Source organism: Physeter macrocephalus, chromosome 17, assembly GCF_002837175.3.
Source record: "Physeter macrocephalus isolate SW-GA chromosome 17, ASM283717v5, whole genome shotgun sequence".
NCBI lineage: Eukaryota > Metazoa > Chordata > Mammalia > Artiodactyla > Physeteridae > Physeter > Physeter macrocephalus.
In genome coordinates this window covers 23246103-23270798 of record NC_041230.1, presented here as the reverse complement: position 1 = coordinate 23270798, position 24696 = coordinate 23246103, and the positions used below count along the sequence as shown (strand labels likewise).

The 24696-nt window shown below is 37.9% G+C and overlaps 1 protein-coding gene across 4 annotated transcripts in view; it reads right to left on the bottom strand.

Annotated features, from left to right (window-relative positions):
- Window positions 1-7495: 7495 nt before the first annotated feature.
- CYLD (CYLD lysine 63 deubiquitinase) overlaps window positions 7496-24696 on the bottom strand; it is a 60964-nt gene continuing 43763 nt past the window's right edge. For all 4 annotated transcript variants that reach the window (XM_055078863.1, XM_007110779.4, XM_055078865.1 and 1 more), the window contains 10 exons: window positions 23690-23855; window positions 22619-22760; window positions 21228-21350; window positions 18230-18321; window positions 17324-17390; window positions 12677-12809; window positions 11661-11769; window positions 10709-10827; window positions 10213-10429; window positions 7496-8555 (listed from right to left, as the gene is read on the bottom strand). In XM_055078863.1, the coding sequence (XP_054934838.1) occupies window positions 8371-8555; window positions 10213-10429; window positions 10709-10827; window positions 11661-11769; window positions 12677-12809; window positions 17324-17390; window positions 18230-18321; window positions 21228-21350; window positions 22619-22760; window positions 23690-23855 (1353 nt within the window). In that variant the 3' untranslated portion in view covers window positions 7496-8370. The remainder of the gene's footprint in view (window positions 8556-10212; window positions 10430-10708; window positions 10828-11660; window positions 11770-12676; window positions 12810-17323; window positions 17391-18229; window positions 18322-21227; window positions 21351-22618; window positions 22761-23689; window positions 23856-24696) is intronic.

Here is a 24696-nt window from a genome sequence, read left to right as displayed (position 1 = left end):
TTGGTGGTGAGCTGGAGCTGGCCCCCACCGACCCTCAGAACCAATTGTTTAATTTTCAGGAATTTTGTGAGCCAGGTCTTAAACACATCCATTATTAATGTGAAATTATATGAACTTACAATTGTTATATTTAAAAGTTATCATTAAATAAGTCATATTTAAAACTTATTCCTTCCTAATTATTTTACATTTTACAATTATCTACTGAGAAACACACTTCTTCCGTAAAGGAACAGGTAGTAAATATTTTAGGCTGTGCGGGGCATACAGTTTCTGTCGTTAACTCCTCGACTCTGCCCTTGTATCTTGAAAGCAGCCATAGATATGTAATATGAATGGGCGTGACTGTCTTTCAATAAAATGTTACCTACAAAACAGGCCAACAGGCGGTGCATAGTCAGCAGCCCCCGGTCTGTGCTCAGCTATTTCTGTCTGTCGTATCTGGTTGGTGGCTATGCTATATATTGATACTTGTGTGCTAATCCTAGCTGCATCTCTTCCCGGTGCCACCTTCAGGGATGTCACACTGGCAGCTTGCAATCAGCCGCTGTGAAAGTATTTACACCTCAAAATTGGCAAACGCTGCAGATCAAGGCTTTTTTTTTTTAACTCCCTGGAGAGCTGGCTGTTAAACATTTACCAGCACGCCAGCGGCTAATGTGGTCTGACAAGGCCTCTCTGGGGACGTGAACTCTGCACAGGAACCTGAAACTGCACTTAAGTCTTTCTATCCTGCAGCTGCCCATCCCACCCACCGGAGGTAACATACAGGACATAGCTTGGAAACAGATCTGAACAAAACAGTCTAAAGTTCGCAGAGATGGCCAGAAGGAGTAAAACACACAACACACGCTTGTTTAAAACGTAGAGATTCCAGTGTCATAACCCCACCACGACACACTCCACCGAGCAGCCTCGCTTGTCTGTCTTCAGCCATGTAGGACGCACAGCTAAAGAAGCCACGCATCGTGCCCCAAGGCCTGGCCTCATTTATTCCACAGGCTGGTGAGACTCTGCCTGCTGTCAAATGGGATTCAATAGGTACAACCTCGGAGGTCACATTCAAGGCCTCACAAAGTAGGGAGGGATGGCAGAGAGAGATTCAGGAGGCCTCCCTGGGGAAGTCAATTTCAATCCAACTCTTCAAACCCGAGTTCAACCTCAAACTGCTTTGGAAAAGGCAGTATTTGAAACAGACCTAGGTGTTATTTGTAAGGGGATGGTCTGACGTATAAAATTTAAAAGAGTTTTCATAAACTCCTAGGAAAGGGGTAAGGTCAAAGCAGTGGATGCAACTTGCAAATTTCTGTGGCGCTTTTGTAATGGAGGTCACTGCTGGGTAAATTACTCTACCTTTATGATGTCCAGTTCAGTCTTCACTCACCTAATGACTTCAGTTAGACCTCAAACCATTCCCCCTTCCAATAAAATTCAGCATATTGTGCAACAGTCCTCCAAAAGTGGCAACTTTGCACAAACCTGACTGTCCAGTTCAGTGGAAAGGCTGCCCCCCAAAACACTGAGCCCCTTCCTAGGAGCTTTCCCACCTTCTTACCTAATCATCCTGGTGGGTTTTCTTCTTTGTTTATGACATCTAAGTTTCTACACACCTCGGAATATTTCCTGAACAGCATAGCATCTTCATGATGCCCCTTGAAGGACATCTTCATTCAAGCCCTCTTCAGAAGTAGGGACGTTCCCCGTTTCCAACTCCTTTCTCTGGCCTCTAGAATACATCCCACATAGATTTCCAAGGCTATTTCTCAATAGTCTGGGCCATGAGCTTTACAACAGATTTTCTACTTCCCCTTTGGAGGCTGTCCAAGTCCACAGTCCTCTTTATCAGAGCAGAAGTTCCACCAGGGAATGACAGGTGGATTATGTTTCCCTCAGAAAACTCCATTCCTCCTGACAGGCGGCCCCCGATCCCAGCTGCCTGTTGGACTGATGTTAAGGAGCTGTGAAAAATGCCACGTGCCTGGCCCCATTGTCACCGAGCAGGGCCCCGTGGGACCTTCCTGGGACAGATACCTGTCCCATATCCTCTGCTTTCGCTCCTCTCTGAAGCACCTACATAATAGTATCTGATGCTCATTTCCTGAGTTTTTCAGATGCTAAAACCACCACCACATGAAAGAAATGTATTACTTGATGATCATGAGCACGTAGCCCCCAGACCTTCTGGCACCTAAGGACTGATGATGTGAACCCCTGCGAGACTGCCCTGTTACCTCACCATCAACCAGTGAGAGAACTGTGCACGAGCTGATCACATACCCTGTGACCCTCCCCCCTCACCTGGCCTTCAAAAGTGCTTTGCCGAAACTCTTTGAGGAGTTGGGGGCTTTTTGGGCACGAGCCCCCTGTTCTCCTTGCCTGGCCCTGCAATAAACCTTTCTCGGCTCTGAACTCCGTTTCGGTTTGTTTGGCCTCACTGTGCATCAGGCACAGGAACTCGCGTTTGGCAGCACCGTCTGCAGATTCCAGTGGGCTCGGATGGACCCAGGCATGAGCTCCCTTAAAAGCCTCCATCCGTGAATTCAGTGTGCAGCCAGGATTGAGAACTGCTGCTGTAGGCAGCACAGCCCTTCTCAGGAGGGCTGAGGGACAAGAGGCCTCAGCAAGTCAGTAAAGGAGCAGGGGAGCCAGGACCCAGGAGGAGAGGCCTAGAGAGGCCATGGTCCTCTGCCAGCCGGGTAGCCTGCCTCCAACAAGGTCTGGTTTTGACTGTCCACATCCACAGGTGGACACAAGCGTATAAACTATCACTGTCTCACTGACACACCCACAAAGAGAAAGAATGGATCTATGAAAAAGCATGAAAACCCTTGAGTCTGAACAAAGGAAAATCTGAGTGATGTTAAAATGGCAAAGTTTCATGATCACCAGTGTGTCATTCAGCTATGCATTTCTGAAACAGGAAAGTTCTTGAATGTTCTATAGTCATACGAAGATTGCCAACTCAGACCATTCTGGCTTTCTTACCTTGGCATAACAAGTGACCTAAAATCCAAGTAGTAATTCCCGTAGAAGGCTTGTTATATCAGTTACCTAAAAGAAGGTAAACGTTTCGGTCCTTATAGCATCACGTAATCATGCCTCTGGATTATACAGAAAAGTAAAGTGTTTAATTGCCTCCTTGGCAGCTGTGAGGGACCAGGACACGCTATTCTATAGTCAACAGCTTTGTGCCCATGTTTAGAGATGAACAACTTCTGGCTGGATTAGAGACTGGTGGATCAGAGCTTGGAGGTACCAAGTTATTTCAAGAAACTACAAGGAGTCATGATGTCAGGAGGCGACCCAGAGGCCACCGGCATATCTCCCAGAACGGGAAAAGTCTGTAAGGTTTTCTAAAACAATCGTGATGATGGCAGAGACTTGATGAAGACACAGGTGTGCCCGGTACAGCATTTTCCTAAAGCAATCTTCTTTGCCGGCACCACTGCAAAAACTTATGAAGCTGTACTCGATTCTAGTCTTCCCATAACTCAAAACCCTTCCCCAAAGAAATCAAGGAAAAGGAACCATACAAATTTAATTTTAATGATACAGAAATAGTATATAGTACATTTCTTTCCACAGCTGCACTTCAATCATCTCTAAAAAATTTAACAAAATTAAGGCTAAATCAGAGCAATCTGATAGTAAAGGGATATTTTATGTGGTTTTATTTTTAAAGAATGTCTTCATACATATAGAGTGTTCATCAGGCCAAAAAAAAAAATGTTGAACGAGATACCAAATATGGGAAATGCGATACAAAATGTGCTCCTTTATACCAATTTCCTAATAACCACGACTTCCCTGGGAGGTTCCAAATGGGATTTTTTTTTTTTAATGAATGTTTGTGACAGGACACTATGACTTTCTGAAGTACTATAGGCCATTTTAGAAAGTAAAACCATGGACAGTTGAGTCTCCAACACAATCTCTATTGAAAAAATGAAAAGCAAAAGCGGACAGGGTTTAAAACTGCAAGAGAATTACATCTGAGACTGCGATGCTCCCAAGGATGATCCCTCCATACCTGGCCTTTCCCCCAACCTGTGTTATAGAAAGACTTTAAAATACAGCGAAAAAAACTGGCATCACTGACAACACAGAGAGTCAGGAAAGCAAATGGGGTTCTTGAGTGACCTGCTCCAAATACTGATGTTTATTGTAAGCAGGAAGAAGGAATGTCTTTCTTTCCCCCTTTTTCATTGCCCTTGGCCATATCTGCTGGTTAGCTTTTTACCACCACTTTCTGACTCAAGAAAGACCCTTCGGCTGTTCCAGGATTTAGAGTAAGATGAAGAGTCTTTTTTCCTCTCTTTTCCCTCCAATAAAGCTTCTGAAAGGAAACTAGACAACGCAGTGCTGACTGCCTGCAGGAAGCCTCGCTCTCTGCAGTCCCAGTCTCTGAGCAGCGACATAAGCCCGCGAGCAGAGAACCCACCTTCACAGGCTGGGTACCACACCTGGTGGCCTTCCCTCCTCCACCCTCTCTCTTGAACGCATTTCCATTTTAATATGCTCTCCTCCTCCGCCACCCCAACTTGCCTTGGGAAATTCCAGTATTATTTTCACCGAAGGAGAACTGTGGGTGTGTTAACATCACTGACCCCTAGAAAAGGTAGTTTTATTTCTTCATTATAAGCCTTAGAGTCCCCCTACTTTAACAAGGACAGTTTACTTTATGACCAGAATCTTCTCATATAGGGTTAAAGTTTTCATTATAAAGTAGCAGCTAGTTAGTTTACATTTTTTTCTTTAACTTTGCATAAGAATTTTGTTTGTCCATTTCTTTGGCTCCCAGAGCCTCAATTTCCCCTAAAGAAATTAAATGAAATGCAAACAGCCAGGTAAATAACATCCAATATCCTCTTTAAGTCTTAAGTGTGTTCCAAAGATGGCTAAAACCTCTAGGAAACAGCGGGCTGAGGCACAGATACTAAAATGCATTTCTTATATAAATTCACATGTAAACACAGAGAAACAATATGACAAACATACAGTTACCCACGTGAATGTACAGTAATTAACACAATAACATTCTATGATCACACAATCACATAAAGAGAAGGGTCACCTGGTTGGGCCTTTGACATTTCCTAGACCCCATTCGTGAAGAGTCAGATCCAGCAGGCATAGCCAGGGACCCAGAAATTTGTCTTTTTGCCTATAAAATTCAATAGTGCCACCCTCTTGCTATATAGAGGAGGACACTAAGGCCCAGAGAAGTCAAGATGTTGCCCGAGACTAACAGAGCAAGCGACAGAGAAAGGGCTCACACCAGCTCTCTTGTCCCCCTTGTCCGCCACTTTTTTCTGTCACACCTCACTGCGTCCCAGAGCTTTCCCCCGACCTGGTACCCTTACACTTAGGCTAAGCAGCCTTTAGTAGACATTCTGTTGTTAGAAGTAGGTGGTAAGCTGCTTGAGGGCAGGGACCATGTCTCATGTTCCTTCTGACACAATCCTAGGTAGTAAGTGTCTAAGAAATACTTGTTGGCAGGCAGTCCCTCAGCTAAGGCCTCATTCTGCATTCTCCACTCACATCTCTGTCTGCGATCATCTACACAGATGCAAAATCATCGAGCTGGATATCGAGAGCCACCTGAGGAGGGCAGTAACGCCTCTGCATTTATGAAGGTGCCATGTTCACACAACAGGAATTTGAATGACAGTGCAAGTTCCCTAAGAATTACCATGTCCTCCCCTTGTTCCTGAATTATGTGAATTATGTAAAAATAATAATAATAATAAATGAATCCATGGGATAGAAAGAAGTTATTTACCTATAACATCTGGCAAATATGAATTATAAAAACCCTCAACTAGTCCGGGGAGATCATCCTTAGCAACTGTTAACAACTATATTTTATTGAGTTTTGTTACCGTTTCTCTTGGTTTGCAATGTGTATCCCTAGTCTTATAAAACATTCTTTGGTGGATGGAATCAAACTCCTTCATAAAGCTGATAGCAAGGGACTGAACACACCATGACATGGTTGCTCTCCCTCCCCACCCCACATATACAAATTCTCACACACAAACACACACACACTTACACGTGTGTACTTAATGGAGGTGGGGGAACATGACTTGTTTTATAAATAAGATGATTCTACTATATTGCCATCTTGATTGTAAATATGATACGGAAGAAAGGATAACAAAAACATTTGAAAAGCCAACAGGAAAATATTAAAGAAAATTTAAGGACGAAAAGTAAAGAAATCAATAGGCACATGGGCCACTGGTGCCACACGGCCCAGCCCTGCCTGTGCCCACCTGACACACGGGCCTCTGCTGGACCAGGAACAAGACAGGACTGCTGGGGGGGCAGGGAGGACACACCCAGGGCCGGAAAGGACCCCGCCTCCCCAGGAACCACCACAGCAGGCCCTGCCTCCCTTTACTGGGTACTCCCTCCCCAGCTAATGCTAAAAGAACTGTCAGCATTCCTCAGCTAATGCTTCAAGAGTCTGTCCTTAGAAATCATTTATGGATGAGGCCCCTCCCACTTGAAAGCGCCTCCACCCGCCTCGGGACACCGCACACGCGCCCTCACAAGTCCTCTTCAAGTCTTCTGCACGAGGGGCCGGGCACGACAGAGCTTCCTCAACTTGTACTTTGTTGTAATTTTTACAGGAAAGGCACTGTCTTCTCTTTTTTAACTGTTAAATCCAGTCTTATCCAGATATAGAGTCCTAGTCACTCCTCCAGACAGCCTTTTAAAATCACATTGATAAGCTCCTTCATCCATTTACTCCCCAGCACGTATTGATTAAGCGGTGACTGGACTTGCGGAAGGTCAGGACTGGATGGGACCGCAGACATCCTACGTCCCATGCTCCTCACCTGCCCCGGGGTGACAGGGCGGGGTCACCCCCGACCCCGAGATCTAGGAACCATCTCACCCCCCACCCAGGCACTGAGCAAAACTTCACGCACAAGTTGCGGACTTCTTCATTCCAAAACTGAAAAAAATCACAAGATGAAAGAACTTTTTGTACCTTATTATGATTTATAAAGCTGATAAATATTAGGAAAATGGAATGACAGAACCAAAAAGTAAACGTGACTTGAAAAAGAAACAACTGCAGGGTTTGCAAGGATTCTTTCCCTTTTTTTGGACATTCAATGTTTTATGAAGTCATATGCTAGACACACATGACAACCTCTGCCTTTCCGCGTGGTTGGGAAGTCATTCCAGAGAGACGATGATGCCATACAACACATCCCACAGCACTTACATTTACAGCCTATGCTTCTAGTCTACCACAGACACACACTACGGATATTAGCTACAAAAACATCCATTTTCTACTTATCTAATCAGGAGGAAGGCAAAGCTGCTGCTAACATTTCAATAAAATAACTGATTCGTAATTGTCATTATCTCAAGGGAAATCAGATGGAATTTAATGTGGGTACTGATCTAAGTTCTGGACAGTCTTATCTAAAATAGTAGAGGTTTAGATATCCAATACATCTCTTCAGGGAAATTTTAATGAGTGATTCTATATGCCAAATTTATTTTCTTATGAACCATATACATTTGTGTAGGAATACATTTATCACCCCAACGCTTTAATAAAACTTACTGTGCCCTGTTGCATAAAATAGAGAGCCTTAAAAAAAAAAGCTGTTAGCTGACAGTTACTACTATGAATGTAGAGCTTCAATTGCTGTATACGCTAATCCTCCAGGAAAACTACATCAAAAATGGACATTTTATGACAAAATCACTCATTTATCTCAAAACCAGAACAAATAGAAAACACCACTAAGGGAATTTAAATACTTTTCTGACCACTACTGCAGAAACACAGAAACTCAGCAGATTTCAGACATGCAGGAATCAGCACTATACAGGGAAGAATTAACAAATCAAACTCAGTACAACTTTAATAACTGGATTGAAAGTAGACTCTTAATAAAACCAAAATATATCCTCCTCAAGGCAACCATCAGCTACAAAGGAAAAATGATTTCATATCCTTGGTCCATAAAGAAGACACATTTATTTACATTCTCAATGGACTAAAAGAGGTTTTAAACTGTCACAATTAAAATTTTATGCTTCCAAAAATATCTTATGATCAATGCACTTAACTTAAAGCTTCAGGTATTAATAACTTCATTTAGGCATCTTAAAAAACCAACACAAACATACTTTCTAGAGTGCAAAATGCTTCTTATTAAATACTTTAGTAACACAAAAGCAATTTGTTTTTAAACGCAGGAATCCTCTTCTGAAGGATCATCACCACAAAGACATCCATTGCCGGCAATGGACGTTGAACAAATCTGCCAGCTCGCGTGAAATGCAACGTTAAAATTGTGCATTGGGTTTCTGCACCTGTCCAGATGACCCCGTTTATTTGTACAAACTCATCGTTGGACTCTGGTACATGCACATGTATGCATCACAAAGAAGTCTTCGTGCACAGCCTTGGATTCTTCTGGAGTCCAAGGAATGCAGATCTTCTAGAGACATTTTCAAGTACTCTCCTACTTCTGGGCATGGGGTAACCTGAGGAATGTTGAAGCCATTCTGACCACCTATGGAAAAGACGAAGAGCTGTATTTAGGGCAGTCAAGTTCTAAACCCTTTTGCTGTCCTGCCCCACCAAAGTAATTTTACAATTCCACAATTTAGTTAAGGCTAATTGCCAGGACCTGAAAGACGTTATTTTAATTCTGATTTCTAGAAGTTAAATCCTCTTGTTAACTCTTGACAGTCTCATTTCTTGGTTTCTGAAAGGATTCCGGGACCAACAGTGAATACTATTGATAAAAGGTCACATATCCTGAACAAAGTCCAAAACCTACTTCCCAGGCTTCTCTGTGTATTCGGTCAGGGAATAATGTTACATACACATACGCACACACACATTCAACTCTTCACATTCCCAAATCCCTTCCCAGACACAAGCACCCTTCCCTGTATGCTTTACCATGAGCCTGTCCAGTTTAGGGCAGATCTAGTAAAATGAATACCATTTTATTCCGCTAAATTTAAAATATGTATTTGTGTGATTCTCACAAGGTTTTGTTCTACATTTCGTTAGACTGAATGAAGACGCTATGAGGCGTGGTATTAGGGATTCCAGGAAAGGCTTTAGCCTCCCAGTGGCTTTTCTAAAAACGCCTGGAACCCTTGTGCTTTTGAGTTACATGGTTAAGTGCAAATTTTAACTGGGGTAAGGACCTATTTACAGCTGGGGCTGTGCTATATCCCTCAACCGTCAGAGAGCTGAGAAAACGTTGAGAACCCTTGGGGTACAGCCTGATCAGATGATCAAGAGGCTGCCACAAGGTGGCGTCCTAGGTCACCAGAGGGCCACACCAGAAGACTTGGGGTCTGGAGCGTGAGAGTGACTAAAGAAAAAACGGGGTATCAGAGAACTGGAGGAACACGTAAGTCATACTTCACAACCTTGCCTAGGACCAGTCCTAATCTGTAAACTCTATACAGGCAGGGGTACAGCTGTTTTGACAACTGTTTCGTTTTTGAAACCTACTAGAGCCCCAGGCACTTCACATGCACTCATTAGGTATTTGTTAAATAATGACTAAACATCCTAGAAAGCAGCCTAGAAGGTGCAGTATATTCCCCACTTAAGGAAGACACATTACACACAGAATAAGCTTATTTTTCCAAAGAAGACATTTACTTCTATTCTTAGCTTTGTCATCTAGAAGAAAACAGAAAAACCATAAGCACTGAGGTCAGAAAGACTGAATTAAATACAAGCTCTGAGACCTTAGGCACCTTAAATCTCAGCTTTAGTAAGAGAAACATAGGAATCATTCCCATCTTGCAAGGATTTAGGTATAATGACGTAAAGTACCTCCCTGAGAGCTTGGCACGTAGGTATTTAGGAAATGGTGACTACGGTACAGAAAATAAGAGAAGCCTGAAAGTCAAAGACGACAAAGCTGAAAATAAAACCTTTCAGCCCTAAAGAAAGAAATTTCCGGTTCCTTTTTTTTTTTTTTTTTAAAGACTCTATGCATGTCAAAATACCACAACAATATTATCCCTTAGTTTAGTAGCAGGGCTGTTGATGCATTTCAAGATTTTGGACTCTGTCACCAAGATATTCCTGAACAGCTTTTCCCAACACTATCTTATTACTCAGAGGAGGCTAGCCCACTATGGTTATCCCACTACCAACTCAAATGTCGCCACATGTAGAAAAGGTCTGGAAAGTACCATCCCGATCAGCCATGCTGTCAAAGAAGAGCCAGGCAGAGTCGTCTTTCCCGTACTTCACAAAAGCGACATAGTGGCTTGTTTCTATGCAGAGGACAGCAAATAACTCCATCTTCTGACAGGGGATGCAGCCGTGTCTCCAGTCCCAGTCAGGTAAATCTTTGGGAAGTGACACTGGGTTATATTTATGATTCAGCCTCTTGGGATGAAGGTGGACCTGAAAGGGAACATGAAGAGAATGCCATTAAGAAGCCGAACTCAATTTTGAAGGGAATGAATGCCACTTACTCTAATTGAATACATCCCCACAAAGAGCAACTGAGTACTTGACAGAAGTCCATCAAATAAACAGAGGAGGCATAAACAACACCATTTAACTATGGAATTTTTAAAGTTAATTATGATTCTGAAAACTTTTCAAAACCTGAAATCTGTTTAAACTACAAATGATTCACTGTTTATTAAGAGAATATCCGTTAAGTGAAGTCAAACTTACTTGAGTGTTGCAGGTTTTACAAAACTGCTTGATTTTTCCAGCTGAGATGTCAGGGTCATCGTAGCATTCTCTACACTCATACATTGCGAGCCCTCCACATATCCGGCACTGCCTAGGGGCTGAAAACGTTGGGGGTGGCGGGGAGTTAAGGGGACTTTAAAAATGCATTCTTTCATTAAAAAGATTAAAAAGAAAAGTTAAGCTTTAAAAAGGATAATACTCATGGACTCAGTAAAGTCCACCCCTCCCCATTCCCATAAGCTTATTGGATTTTCTTGGATCCAGGATATCTTTAAAGACATTTTCTCTGACCAAACGACAATTTTTTAAAAATAATATATTCTAGACTGTTTCCCCTGATCATAAAATTTCTATTGATGAATATGCAAAGATACAAGAGAATATAAATATGAAAACTGAAAGCATCTACACTTTCAGTTAGCAAGAGATAACATAACCACTGTCAAAACTACTGTGAATTTTCTCAGATAATCTTAGATCTGCACACTCATATAACTCGGGGTGTGTGTGTGTGTGTGTGTGTGTGTGTGTGTGTGCGTGTGTGTGTAGCTCCTCTTATAGAAAATATCAGCATACTCTCCTTTTCACTTAACATTACATCATGACCACTTTCATATAACATTGGTCTTCAAAAACATGAATTTTAATGGCAGTAGCTTTGTTGTAGAGATACACCATAATTCACTTAACTACTCTCATTAACATAGAGAGTGCTTCTAATTTCTTACTCAAAAACATATTTACATATGAAATATTGATTTACATGTCTGATTATTTTTTCAGAATAAATTTTAGTGTAGTATTTCCAGGCCCTTCAGATACCAAATTGTCCCTTTAGAAAACTCGTATCCTGTTAGACTCTTATTCACAATTAATGTAAATGACCTGACAGACTATTTCTGAAAAACAAACTAAAAAATCTTATACTTACTGTCTTCAAGTAAATCTGTTATATTTAATTCCAGAGAAGGAAAAATTTTTTTAAATAGTTTAAAGTCTTTTCCAAATCGAGGCATCTGAATAATCAGACATGATGGTGCCTAAAAAAAAAAAAGGTACATAATTTTAGAATCAAAACGCTGAAAAAAAATTTCCCTGAAATAGTCGTGGTTGTCAAACCAAGCAGTGGTTCCACCATAACATGGATGGCTACTCCGTGTTCACAAAAGGGATCCACATGTGAAATGGACTGTGAAGGCAGAGTACCAAGGAGCCACAAGCCTCAAGTAGTCCAAGATCTATGGACACATGGACATGGAAGTCAGGCAATTCAACAACCTTGGGTCTCAAATAATATGATGACCATGCAGAGTCATCTACCTTGGGTTTATATTTTTAAAAGGCTTTGGAAAAACCTGAAGGACACTATTCCTTATATTTCGACAAATAAATAATGGTAACTGTTAAGGTTTTACCAGAACATTCCTTCAGAGATAGATACAATGAATATGAACCATAAGCATGTACTACTAAGATCATGAAGATACTCAGTAAACACTAAAAGAAAAGTAATTTAAATCACTTGTTCATTTACAGTAAGTGAATTTTGTCTTTTATTGAAGGAGGAAAAGTAAACATTTTTTGATATATTTGGATAATATGCTTAGATAAAATTTTTAATTGGGTAAAATGTTAAGCTGGGTGAAAGGACAACAACAACAAAAAACCACAAATCTTCTTTGCTTTAAGCTACTTAAAAGTTTTCAAGTTACAAATTAGAATGATATTTTCTTTGGCACCAAAAATCTAAAAAGTTCAATCAATTCTAAGGTATTTTCTACATGGACAAAGTTGAAGCATGGCATATATTTTTTTAATTTGTGTTTTGTTAACAATTTGTGCTCCTAACTGTTCTCAGTGGGTTAAAAGTAACAGTTATAGAATCTATAGTTGTCTGGAGAACCCTAATGACTTGCATAAAAAATACAATAAGTAATTATCACTAACCTCAGCAAATTTCAGGTTGCTGTTGATAAAAGACCATTCTAATAATTGCTGAATTGTAGGAACTCCAACTTTCTCATTTTTTTCCATAAAAATTTGATAGAAGTAACAATCTTGAACTTTTTGACCTGCTGATCTAAAAATATGCAGAAAAAAGCCAGATAATTTATTTATGAAATGCATCAAAAAGTGAAGTGGTTCCAGAGTCATTTGAGAACAGAAAAACTGTTGAGAACAGAAACCGATGGTACAACGCTGACCATAAAACCGATGGTGCAACTCTGACACTCGGAACAACAGGGGCAAAGACAATCATTTAGATAAAATAATTAAATGTACTTATGCATAAGACCTTGCAAATGATTTCTTATTTAAGTTCTCATATTGAAAAGTTGCCTTAGTGATTAGAAGAAAAATAATACAATAACATCCACAGTCAAGAAGCACTGTGTGAACAATAAAAACCAGAAGCTGACATCACTTGGTTCAACTTAACTGCGGAAGTTAGAAAGGAGCAAACTGCATTTAATGCTTGAAACAGGAAAGTTAATTTGTACATGCCTGAATGGGACAGACCCTAAGAGACCTTCCAGACGCAACTTTTCATTTTAAAATGAAGGCCCTGAGATCTGGGGAAGGATAATCCTTCCCAGTAACTCAAAATCAGAGCCAGGTATAAAACCCAGGTGTCCTAACAACTGCTTACTATTCTTTGCACTAAAGCATGCTGTCTCTTTAGATGGTCACTCATTTATTCAACAAACACCAAGTTAGGGCCCACTATATGCCAATCACAGTGTTACCCTTATATTGAACATTTTCCCTTCTAAATATTTTACTTCAGAATGCATGAAAATTCAAGACTAACTCTAAAAGAATCAATAATCTTTCAATTTACTATTTACCCTTTTTAGCAGAATTTCTGCATAGAGAATCAGACTGTTTATAATTAGATTTATAAGTACAGTTCAAGATTTTTAGGGAAAAATATTAACACAGTTTTCATAATAAAATCTCAGCTATTGAGAGGCCAACCTCAGAAACCCTCAGTTTCCCAAAGCAACTTATACCCTGAATAAACACAACTTATTTGGTAACAAAGCAAAGATTCCTGAGAAGCTACAACAAAAAAAGAAAAAAATGATAACCAAAAAAACCTGCAGGTTATGCTGTACCAATATTTTAATTGGTTACTGATGAAAATACAAGGCCAGCATTTTTCTGGCCAAAAAGCAAAAAAGCATTACCAAAAAAAGCCATTAAAAAAAGCCAAAAAGCCAAAAAGCATTTAAAAAAATTCATAGGTAACAGAGAAAATAAGACTGTAAACTAAGAAAGCAGAAAGTAGTAGAGGTCAGAAGTTGCAAACATTAGAAATAATTATAGTGATGGGGGAGGGGGATGGTGGTTGGAGGGAGCACGGAGTGGCAAACACAAGAGACGGGAACCAGAAATGAGGATATAATACCAACAGCTTTGGGATACTGGGACAGAAAAACTGGAGGGGGTGAGGCGGGCAGCAACCACTCAAACCTCATAACTAAAGTTTTAGAAGGCTAATATCCTAGGGTAATTAGTAGCTGGGCATTAAGACACACATATAAAAGAATCACAACAAAACTGGTGCTGTTGTACAAAACCATGAAATTTACATTGCTGTTTATCACCAAAAACATCTAAGAGCAGAAGGGTACAAATGCTGTATTAACCTTAAAAGAAAACAGACGTCTACAGAGAAGATAAAAGTATCCATGGGTTTGCATAATATTGGTCTATCTACCTTTGTAACACAGACCATAATGGGTAGTCAACTAAAATTTTTTACAGATTCTGGATTATCTAGTACTATGGAATATAGCATATCCATGTAATAAGAATCGCCAGTTCTATTGTTCTGTGAGAGGTACTCAGTAATACAACCTGAATATTCCCTTATATCTGCTTCCTGATGCTGATCTTATTCCGTTATTTTTCTTGTAATGCTTTACCTCCATCCACTAGCCTCTCTCATTAGTGGCTATGACTTTAGCTTCACCTTAGTACCCCATACACAGTCATTATTATTACTACTACCATCGTTGTTATTGTTTTTAAGTATGAAGGCTTGACTTATCCACATTTACCAATTTCTTGCTTGGCTTTCTTGTTTCTTGCATACCACTCCTTTATTCTAAATTCAGTTTTATGTTATTAAAGTACACCCTGTAATAAGTCTCTGACTGGTAATTTAGTCCTGGTTCTTCCAGCTCAGGAATTTTGTGTATCTTTATTCTTAGAATTTAAGTCTGTCAAAAATTCCAAAAAATCTTCAGCTATTATCTCTTGAAATATTGCTTCTTCCCTATTCTCTCTAGTGTCTCCTCCTACAACAACAATTAGAATTTGTCTTCCATGTCTCTTATCTCCTCTTTCTTGTTTTCTAACTCTTTATCACTTCGGGCTACATTCTGGGTAATCTCTTCAGATCTATCTTTCAAGTAAGCAATTCTCTCTTTAGCTGTGCATACTGCATTCAGTGAGGTACCCTCTCCCAGCCATATATACATATATGGCTATATATATATAACTACATATATAGTTTTTTATTCTATTTTGGGGAGTTTTATTTTTGTTTATTTTTCTTTGTTACCAAATCTGTATTTATCCTCCCTAGGTATCTAAGTCCTTTTTTCTCTTAAACTATTTAAGAATATTCATATTAAGAATATCATTTTAGAACAGTCTCTTTTAGACTACTTTACTATTTCAAGGTTTTAAGGTACTCATCCTCCTATTTGTTGCATCAGCTGATGCTCCCTCAGTCAGGAAGACAGGCTCATGGAGGGGAAGAATAACACTGGGGAAAAAACTGCTAACTTTTAAAGTATTTTTTTTTAATCTTTTTATAATCTTCAAACTAGTGATTCTCAATATGTAGAGGCTGCTGAATGGGGAGGAGAGGCAGAGCTTACCAGGGCCCTCTTCAAACTCCACAAGACCTTCAGACACTGAGACATATTCCTATACGTGACTGACCCTTCTTCACCCACTCTGAGAATCACTGCAGTAATCATCCTATGTACATCCTGTGCACTGCAGTATTCATCCTATGTAACACACCAGGAATGTATTACAACCCAAGGTATGTTGGGCTATGAAAAAAAAGAATGAAAACTGTTTTAATCATCTGAAATTTATCTCTTCAAGATGAAAAACAGAAGTGATTTTTTTTCCTCCCAAATTGCCTGGCAGATTTCCTACATCATGTATTCAATATATATTTCCTTCCTCCTTTGTGTTTGAAGGTCGACTTATAAAATACTGAAATACCACATATAGTTAATTCTATATCTGGGCTTTCTATTCAATTCTATCTATCCAATTTCTAATTGTATACCAGTATCACACGGTTTTAAATGTCTGTTGTTTTGTCTTTATAGCTTCTAATAGAATTCTTTAAAAAAAAAACTGCATTGTTTTCACCCATTTCATCTTGTAGAGAATTCTAAAATCATTTTACTAAGTTCCAAAGGGAAAAAAAAAAGTTAAGATCTTGATTATGCACAAGTTATTTTGTAAACATTAACATCTTTAAGTTAATCTTCCTACCTGGAACACAATCTTTCTCACTAATTAATTAAATCACCTTTTAGCTCTGTGCAAGTCTTCTTTAAAAACCTATCTCAGTAAAATTGATTTCTTAGCATTTTATACTTTCATGAAGTATGAAATTATCCCTTTTTCATATTTGCTAGTGGGGATACCGGAATATGACTGATTTCTCCATGGTTTTTTCCTGCATGGTCAAATTACAAATTCTTGTGTTAATACTAGCAGTTTCTAAACAATTCTCTAGGATTTTCTGGGTATACATATAGCCATGACCTTATTTGAATAGATAATAAATATATCCTATCTTATTTCATTAGCTAGAACTTCCAAAACAATATCAAACTATAACTGCAGTACCGTCCACCCTTCCCTCCGCCCTTCTTACTCATCAATTTGGCACTGGCATCAAAGAACATCACTTAAGATACTGAGATGAGTAAGAATACTTGTCCGTGATTAGCTTTTAGGGAAGTAAATAGTATATAAGCAAGATTTTTCAACAAAGAAACCCAGACTAAAATGTAAAAAGGCCCAGCATTCAATCTGGAAAGTTCATCGATTTAGAACATCTCACTAAGAACTTCACTGCATTAGATTCAAGGCTGTCATTGACGATGGGGGGAAAAAAGACCAAGTTATAAAACTGAGAACAAGAGAGCTAATTTAGGGCTAAATTAATTCTTTGACTAATGGGTAGTCAAAAACAGTGCTCCCACGGTGTTTGATTGAGTTCGAATAATATTCTCTTAAAAGGATTCATTAATTTAAATTACAAAAATATTTATATACAGTTTTATAAGAAAACGATTTGCAATAGTGCTTGTTACTGGGGTTAAAATTAAAAGCACAAATTTACACTGGATTTGTTCTTCAAGTTAAGTATGATACTATGGCAAAGATAATGATATAAATTAATCTGCATTGCACAAACCTAACATTAAGGTCCCTAAATAAATACAATATTAAGTAATCATTAAGGAAATCACTTCTACTGAATGATGGCAGTGGAAATGAGGATTGTCTATTTTTTCCAATGCTTCTGTAACAGTTTAAAATTACCTTATTTTTAACAATGGTTCTACCCTTAAAATATGATGAAACAGGATATTCAAGAATTCTTCAGGATCTAGGAGAAAATAAAAAATCAAATAAGTCACAGACAAGATTTTTAAATCATTCTATTTTTTCTTTATAACAGTCATATTCCTATACAGAATTCAATTTCATAATCAATATTATTTCAATTAAAAGCATAGTTCTCAAGTTTTCCTAACAAACTACAAAGGATATTTAAATGATATGATAAAGTATTACATGCCAATTTTGTTATAACTTCATTATATTTCAAAGGGTATAATAATTCACATATAGGGAAATAATTTTAATTTCTTTGGGGGGGGGCTTAAGATAAGTGTAATAAAACCTGACGTATGACCTTATTTTTTCCTGCTATTTAAATAATTATCAAGTCTGTAAATATTATAGCTAGTTACAATATGCTGTTAATACATTCAAAGTCAGGAGTTGAATCTCTGAGTAAATTCATTAGCTATGAATAGATTAAAACATTGTCTCCGACCATAAACTTAATCCTAATCAGCCATTTGTAACTCCCTTTATAACAAGGAAAGCTAAGTGAGAAATGTGGATGACTCAGTGCAACTCTTCACCCCTGAAAAGAAAACAACTCCGAATATCATTGCTGGACGGAAAGATCTCCTTATTTATTCATAATATACTAAAACCAGCTAGCTTCTTAAAGGGGTTCATTATTCCACATATCACTCACTTTTAGAAGAGAGAAAGCATTTACAAAAAGAGAAGAAAATTGTACATCACATAGAAAAAAATTATATTTTAAAATATAATCCCCAAAACTACAAAGATATAACATTTCAGCCAACAATTTAGCATTTATGCTTTCAAGTTATTTTTAATGCATATCCTATAAATTAAAACAGTCACCTTTTTCTTCAGAGGTAAATCCTGATGCAGCCTCAACTTTTTCAAGTATTTTCCTCAGTTTCATAATCTTTGTTGCACATACGTATCCGTATCTATGTTAGTAAAAAAACTATTAATTAATATTAGCATATATATTAGATTAACATAACACATTTTTTATTGAAGGACAGTTGACTTACAATGAACATAACACATTTTGATAATCAAATATTTCTTATGTAACTCCAGTGTGTCATAAATTAGTAAGCTTAATAAGTATTTCAGAAAATACAATTATAAGCTTCTTCTTGAGGTCTGAAAATTTTATTTTATTTTATTTTTTTTTTAACATCTTTATTGGAGTATAACTGTTTTACAATAGTGTGTTAGTTTCTCCTTTACAACAAAGTGAATCAGTTATACATATACATATGTTCCCATATCTCTTCCCTCTTGCGTCTCCCTCCCTCCCACCCTCCCTATCCCACCCCTCTCATGGTCACAAAGCACAGAATCTATAATCAGAATTATCCCAGACACTATGATAACCTAAAAATAACTATCATATACTAATAAAAGAAAAAATATTTTTAATTTATGATGACTGTTTTTTTAATACTATTTTACTTAAGGAATTAAAACATGTACTTTACAAAACAGAATATACAATTTTGAGAGAGAATCCTTTTAATGTTGTACTAAAGGATGAAATAGCTACCTAGGGGGATGGAAAGGGCAGTGATAAGAAACTGAAATTCTAAAATCTGCAATCAAACCAGTCATCGTAATTATGACATTTTCTCTTATCTTTCTCTGAATACAGGATACATTCAATAAGCTTCCTGTCAATCCTTGACAAAATTCTAATTCTAAAAATGGCTTCAGAAGACCGCTTAGAGGCCACCATGGGCTTCATAAGAGCAGGTCAGAACCACCTAATCTTATATCCATTTTTCATATCGGCTATTCACTCACTCATTAGCTCCTTGCAGCCAACATATTGAACATCTACCACTTACACAGTAATCTAACCTTTCAGTCACTGGGAATACAAAAATGAATAAGGTGAAAAAACAGGGTCTCTGCCTGTGAGAAGCTTGAAATGGAGAAAGCACGTGTTTCACTACCAAGTAAAACCAGTCAGCTATAATCTAGATATGACTGCTGCAGACACAGCGAATCTTGATCAAAACAGGGCATCTGACAAGTTTCTTGCTGTGGACAGGGTGACAAAGTCTGACAAACCATGATTCTTAACTGGTTGGACAACAGTATTCAAAGAACGTTTATTAACGGACTTATGGTGTTTTGGAAGGAAAGAAGGAAGTGGTAACATGCCTTAGAGTTTTGGATTTAATCTGTCTTGTTCTAGTATCAATCACTTGGGGGGAAAATAGACGGTATGTTTAAATTTTGCATTTATACAAATATAATACAAAATAATTGATGTAAAACTCAAGATTCATAACTATCTTAAGGGGTAAAAACTACAGTTATTTTCATCATTACAGAATTTATCTTAAGGTGGTAAAAACTACAGTTATTTTCATCATTACAGAATTCAAAGAAAACAAAAGATACAAGTGGGAAATTTATTCACCTATAATTCACTTTCCTAGTCATGTTATATAGTAGGTCATTCTGAATGCTCATTATATTTCAGTGTTCTGCATTTTGGGGTCAAAATCTTATATCAAACTATTTTTTATTTTAATTGTTAAATAATGAAAGTATGTCACAAAATTTAAATTTATCTTAATATGGACTTTAAATTACATAGTTCGCTCCCAATATTCCTAAAAGAACAGATTTGTTTTGTGATCTATGGCCCTGACTCTTCATAGTTTAAATTTTACACTGCGACATTATCACACATTCCTCCTACCACTTAACAAAAGTCCTTACTAGATGTCTTGTACTTATACCATTACAAATCGCTTCCTGTGGCCAAAGAAAGACATACTTATAATTCTTAAACTAGGAGATAACCAAAAACATCACCTTTTTAAGAGAGGTGGAGGGAGGCCTAAGTATCTTCCTTTAACCAAGAAATGTGTTAATAAAATACATCTCATGTATTTCTAACATAAAACTATTAAATACTTGCTACTCTATAAATAAAAATTTCCCTCGCTGCTATTCATTCAGATAAAATTAAGTTTAAGAAGCCAGATCATACCGATTAAACTAATAAGCATGATTACATTAGGGGTAGTATTGGAGAAGATACGAATCCCAAATACTGTATATCAGCTTTCATAAACCTACTGTAATTGCTGAACTGTAGTACACTCTACCATAATGGTTTAATCATTTCATGGCATACACTATGTGCTACACCTTGGCCAGATTTAAAATGTTAAAGAAGTAAAGACAGTACACGGGACTTCCCTGGTGGTGCAGTGGTTAAGAATCTGCCTGCCAATGCAGGGGACACAGGTTCGATCCCTGGTCTGGGAAGATCCCACATGCCACGGAGCAACTAAGCCCGTGCGCCACAACTACTGAGACTGTGCTCTACAGCCGGAGAGCCATTAACTACTGAGCCCACGCACTGAAACTACTGAAGCCCATGTGCCCTAGAGCCCGTGCGCAGCAACTGCTGAGCCCACACCCCGCAACTACTGAAGCCCGTGCACCTAGAGCCTGTGCTCCGCAACAAGAGAAGCCACCGCAAAGCCCGCGCACAGCAACAAAGAGTAGTCCCTGCTCACCACAACTAGAGAAAGCCCGTGTGCAGCAATGAAGACCCAACACAGCCAAAAAATAATGAAATAAATAAATTAAATTAAAATTTTAAAAAATAAATAAAAGTAGCAACAAAGACTGAACAGAAATCTTCTTTTAAAAATAAAGACAATACAAGGACCGAAAGTTAAAAAAGATGTTAATACATTATCAAGAGAACTAATTCTCTCCCATTTCTCATTAAAGGAAAGCAGGGAATAAATTAATTACTGTACCAAAAAACAGCACCTAGGATACCACCTAAAGGCAAAAATAACTATCTTCTACTTACATTCTCAGAGGATTAACGATTTCTGTCCTCAGCAGCTCTTGAGTTTCACTATAATATTCTACATCATTCTTTTCTTTGGGTCTAAGTAACACAGTGTCCAGAACGGAACTAAAAGAAAACAAGCTGCAAAATAAAAAGAATATTTTTCCTCATGCTGTAAATGTACTAATTTTTGAGAAACACATACTAAAAAGAATATGAAGAGAAAAATCACAAAGTCTGGAGAACAAATAACATACAAATTAGTGTTTTTTATTAATACAGGTAACCAAGACCCCTGTCAAGGTTCCCATGGTTCAATCATCAGGGCCTAGAGATCCTAAGGAGAATACTAATATCAAGAAGGCAAACTATAGATTGACAGTGTTAAAGGATTAAAAATACACCTTCAGTACACTGGAAAACTTCTTTGCAAAAGCTGAAAGAAGGCCTACAAATCTGAGTCAAACTACAACAGAGGAGAAAGTTTGGAAACTAATTTCCCAAGGCAAACACATACCCAATATGTAACACACTCTAGATATTATACTTCTCTCTCTCCACAGCCCTTTGCAGAAATCTGAATTCCTTTAAATGTCAAAGTCACTTGTCAGTGACTAACAGCAGTGACTTGCTGATATCAAAGAAAAAGAAAATTTGGCTAAACAGATTTTTATCAGAAAATCTGAAGAATATTACATCAATTCTTGCTTTTGTCAACACCTCTGAGAGACAAAGTATTCTGCCCAAAAAATGGCCCACCACTTTTATTCTTCTCCCTGTCTTTAAAATTTTAACATCCCATTAACTTCCTAATTCTTACAACATGGCTGTACAGAGCTGGCAGGTTATGCTCAGTTTAACTTGGTTCAAGCTTCAGAGTGTAAACATTCTTGCCATGTTAAATCGTTCTACTTTGGAACAAACTACATATACGAGGGCAACTGTGCTTCTACTGAAAATACTTCTTTAAAATAAAGTAGTTTTATGATTGCCTCTGCCTAGTAAAACAAACACACAAGCCAGTCAATGGCTTATGACAAGTTATTTGATTTGTGCACAAAGATCCTGTACTTATTCTCTTCAGTCCTATGATTTCCCACATACCCTCAGAATATCTGTACCACCTGTAACACTAGCATTCACCTCTTATCCATCATTCACTGCATTATTTTTTATATTAATTTTTTGGATACAGGCACATGAGGCAACATTCAGTAGCTTCCAAGGAGTATATAGTGAAATGCAAATCTCCCTTTCTCTCCTGAACCCCAGCCCCCAGTTTCTCCACTCAGAAGCAATTAGCAGTTTCTTTCTCTCTCTCTTTCTCTCTCTCTCCAACACACACACACAGAAACACACACACCTGCCCCCATGGCACTATATTCCTACTGCATTAATTTTAAACTTACCAGAATAAGGTTGAGTCTAAGTAACAAGAATTGTAATGACCCTGGATACCTTTCTTCTTTCCAATCATTATCTCTAAACCTTCTTTTTCCATTTTTGGTGGAGTATTTTCTTCTACTACTTCACTTAAGTAGCCTCCAAATGCTGCAAAGATAAAAATGAAAATAATTCTTTTAAACTATTATAGTTATGTATTCCCATACATATTTCTTCACTTAAAAATATCTTTTTGTATTTTGATGCACAATTTATTACCCAACTTAAAACTAAGTTAAAGGTAGGTTTTGGTTAATTGTTATTCAGCTTGGCTTATAAAAAATGCTAATGTTCGTTTTCAACCTTACTTCCTCCACAATTTAAAAAACACTTTAGAGTATCAAGTAACGTAAAAAAGCATCTGCCAAGTAAAATATTTTGTTCCCCAAATATTTTATTTGTCTGAAGATGTTCCATTTTCAAGTTGGAAAAGAAAACAAAAAATTCCAAAGCACTACCTTCAACTGTAAGAAAAATTATTTTTCATAAAGATGGCTTTCCTATTTATACCTGTTTAACCCTCAAGATGCTTCACCACGATTATCCAAAACTGGAAAGGAATAGTATCAGGAAGCTGCCACCTACTATAAGGGATGAGATCTGTCCTTCATCAAGCAATTAAAACTACTTCTTATAATAATGCTGACTTCTTGATAAGATATGCTTATTGATGTACTTGAACAATACAGAGAGAGGAAAATCAGTGCCATAAAGAAGGCCACATTTCAATCTCTACCTCCTGGGTTGTTGAAAATTAAATGTCTGTAATCAACAGGAAGGGGAAAATAAATCCCACTATTTCCCAATTTTTAAGTCTCAAGCATGGTTTCCTGGCTAATACTTTTTTTAAAATGTCCCCTCTTAGGATAACTGTAACTTTCTCATACACCAAGTAATAATTTTTTTCTGATTTAAAAGCTTGATGAACACTGGCAGGAAAGAAAGAAACACTGTTTACTACCAACTACTGCAAAATGACATGCGGTCAGAACTAGAGTCATTCCAGATTGATGAATAAATGAAAGGCATACAAATACCTAAAGAGTTACAGCGTTCGATCTGATTGGAAACTGGCTGCAGGGACGCAAACCTAGAGTCCGGCCGGCAGCTCTTCAGTTTAACAAACAGCGCCTTCTTCAGGGCACAGGTGAAATACCGAGTACCCCTAAAGGTTCCATCTGTACAGCCTGCACACTCGTCTTCCTGAAAAAGAAAAAAAAAAAAAAGCTTAGACATGCATTATTCTCCATCTTGCAAAGATGGTATACAAAGAACTAAGACTTGTTTCAAGTTTACCCTTTCTTAGAATTCCGTTGTCACACCCGTACTGAGAACTCCATCAGGAAAAAGGGGTTAACTAATCAGTGTTTCAGCCCACAGCTGACGATCTGAGAAATTAATGCCTTATTCCAGCATAAAATCCTCAACGTATTTCCCTTCAGAATACATGTTAAACCTTCCCTGGTTAACTGACTTCCCTGCACCATTTCCAAAAGCATTAAAACTAGTGCAGAGAGGGGGCCAGAAGGGGTTGTTTATTTTAACAACCCAAAGAGAAAAATAGCATTCACTGTTCTGTAAACCAACACATAAAAAAACAAGAAATATATTTAAATAAAAGCTAAATGTACTCAAATTCTCTTTCTGATTATGAAATGTCAAGCAATATGCTTTCTAATCTCCAAAATCTTTCCCTCTACCAAAGATCTCAAAAGGTCGCTAAAAATGGCGATTAATCTTAAAGTCAATGATAGAAATATTAGAACTGATTGCAGGAGGGAAGCTAAGAAAAAAATAAAATAAAAACTGGTAACAGTTTGCTTTCCTTACTGCATTCTGTTTAATATAATGAGCCTAAACATATTAGCCTAAAAATCTACTTTCATTCCTCGAACATAGATCAACTAACATTAAGAATAAGTGGATCAGATGCTCAATGGGTGGCAAAGGATGTCAGGCAGCGTGGTAATAAAATTTTTCTCTAGTGATGGCTTTGTGGATAAATAAAATATTTCACCAAAAAGCAAAGAGTAGGGAAAGATCT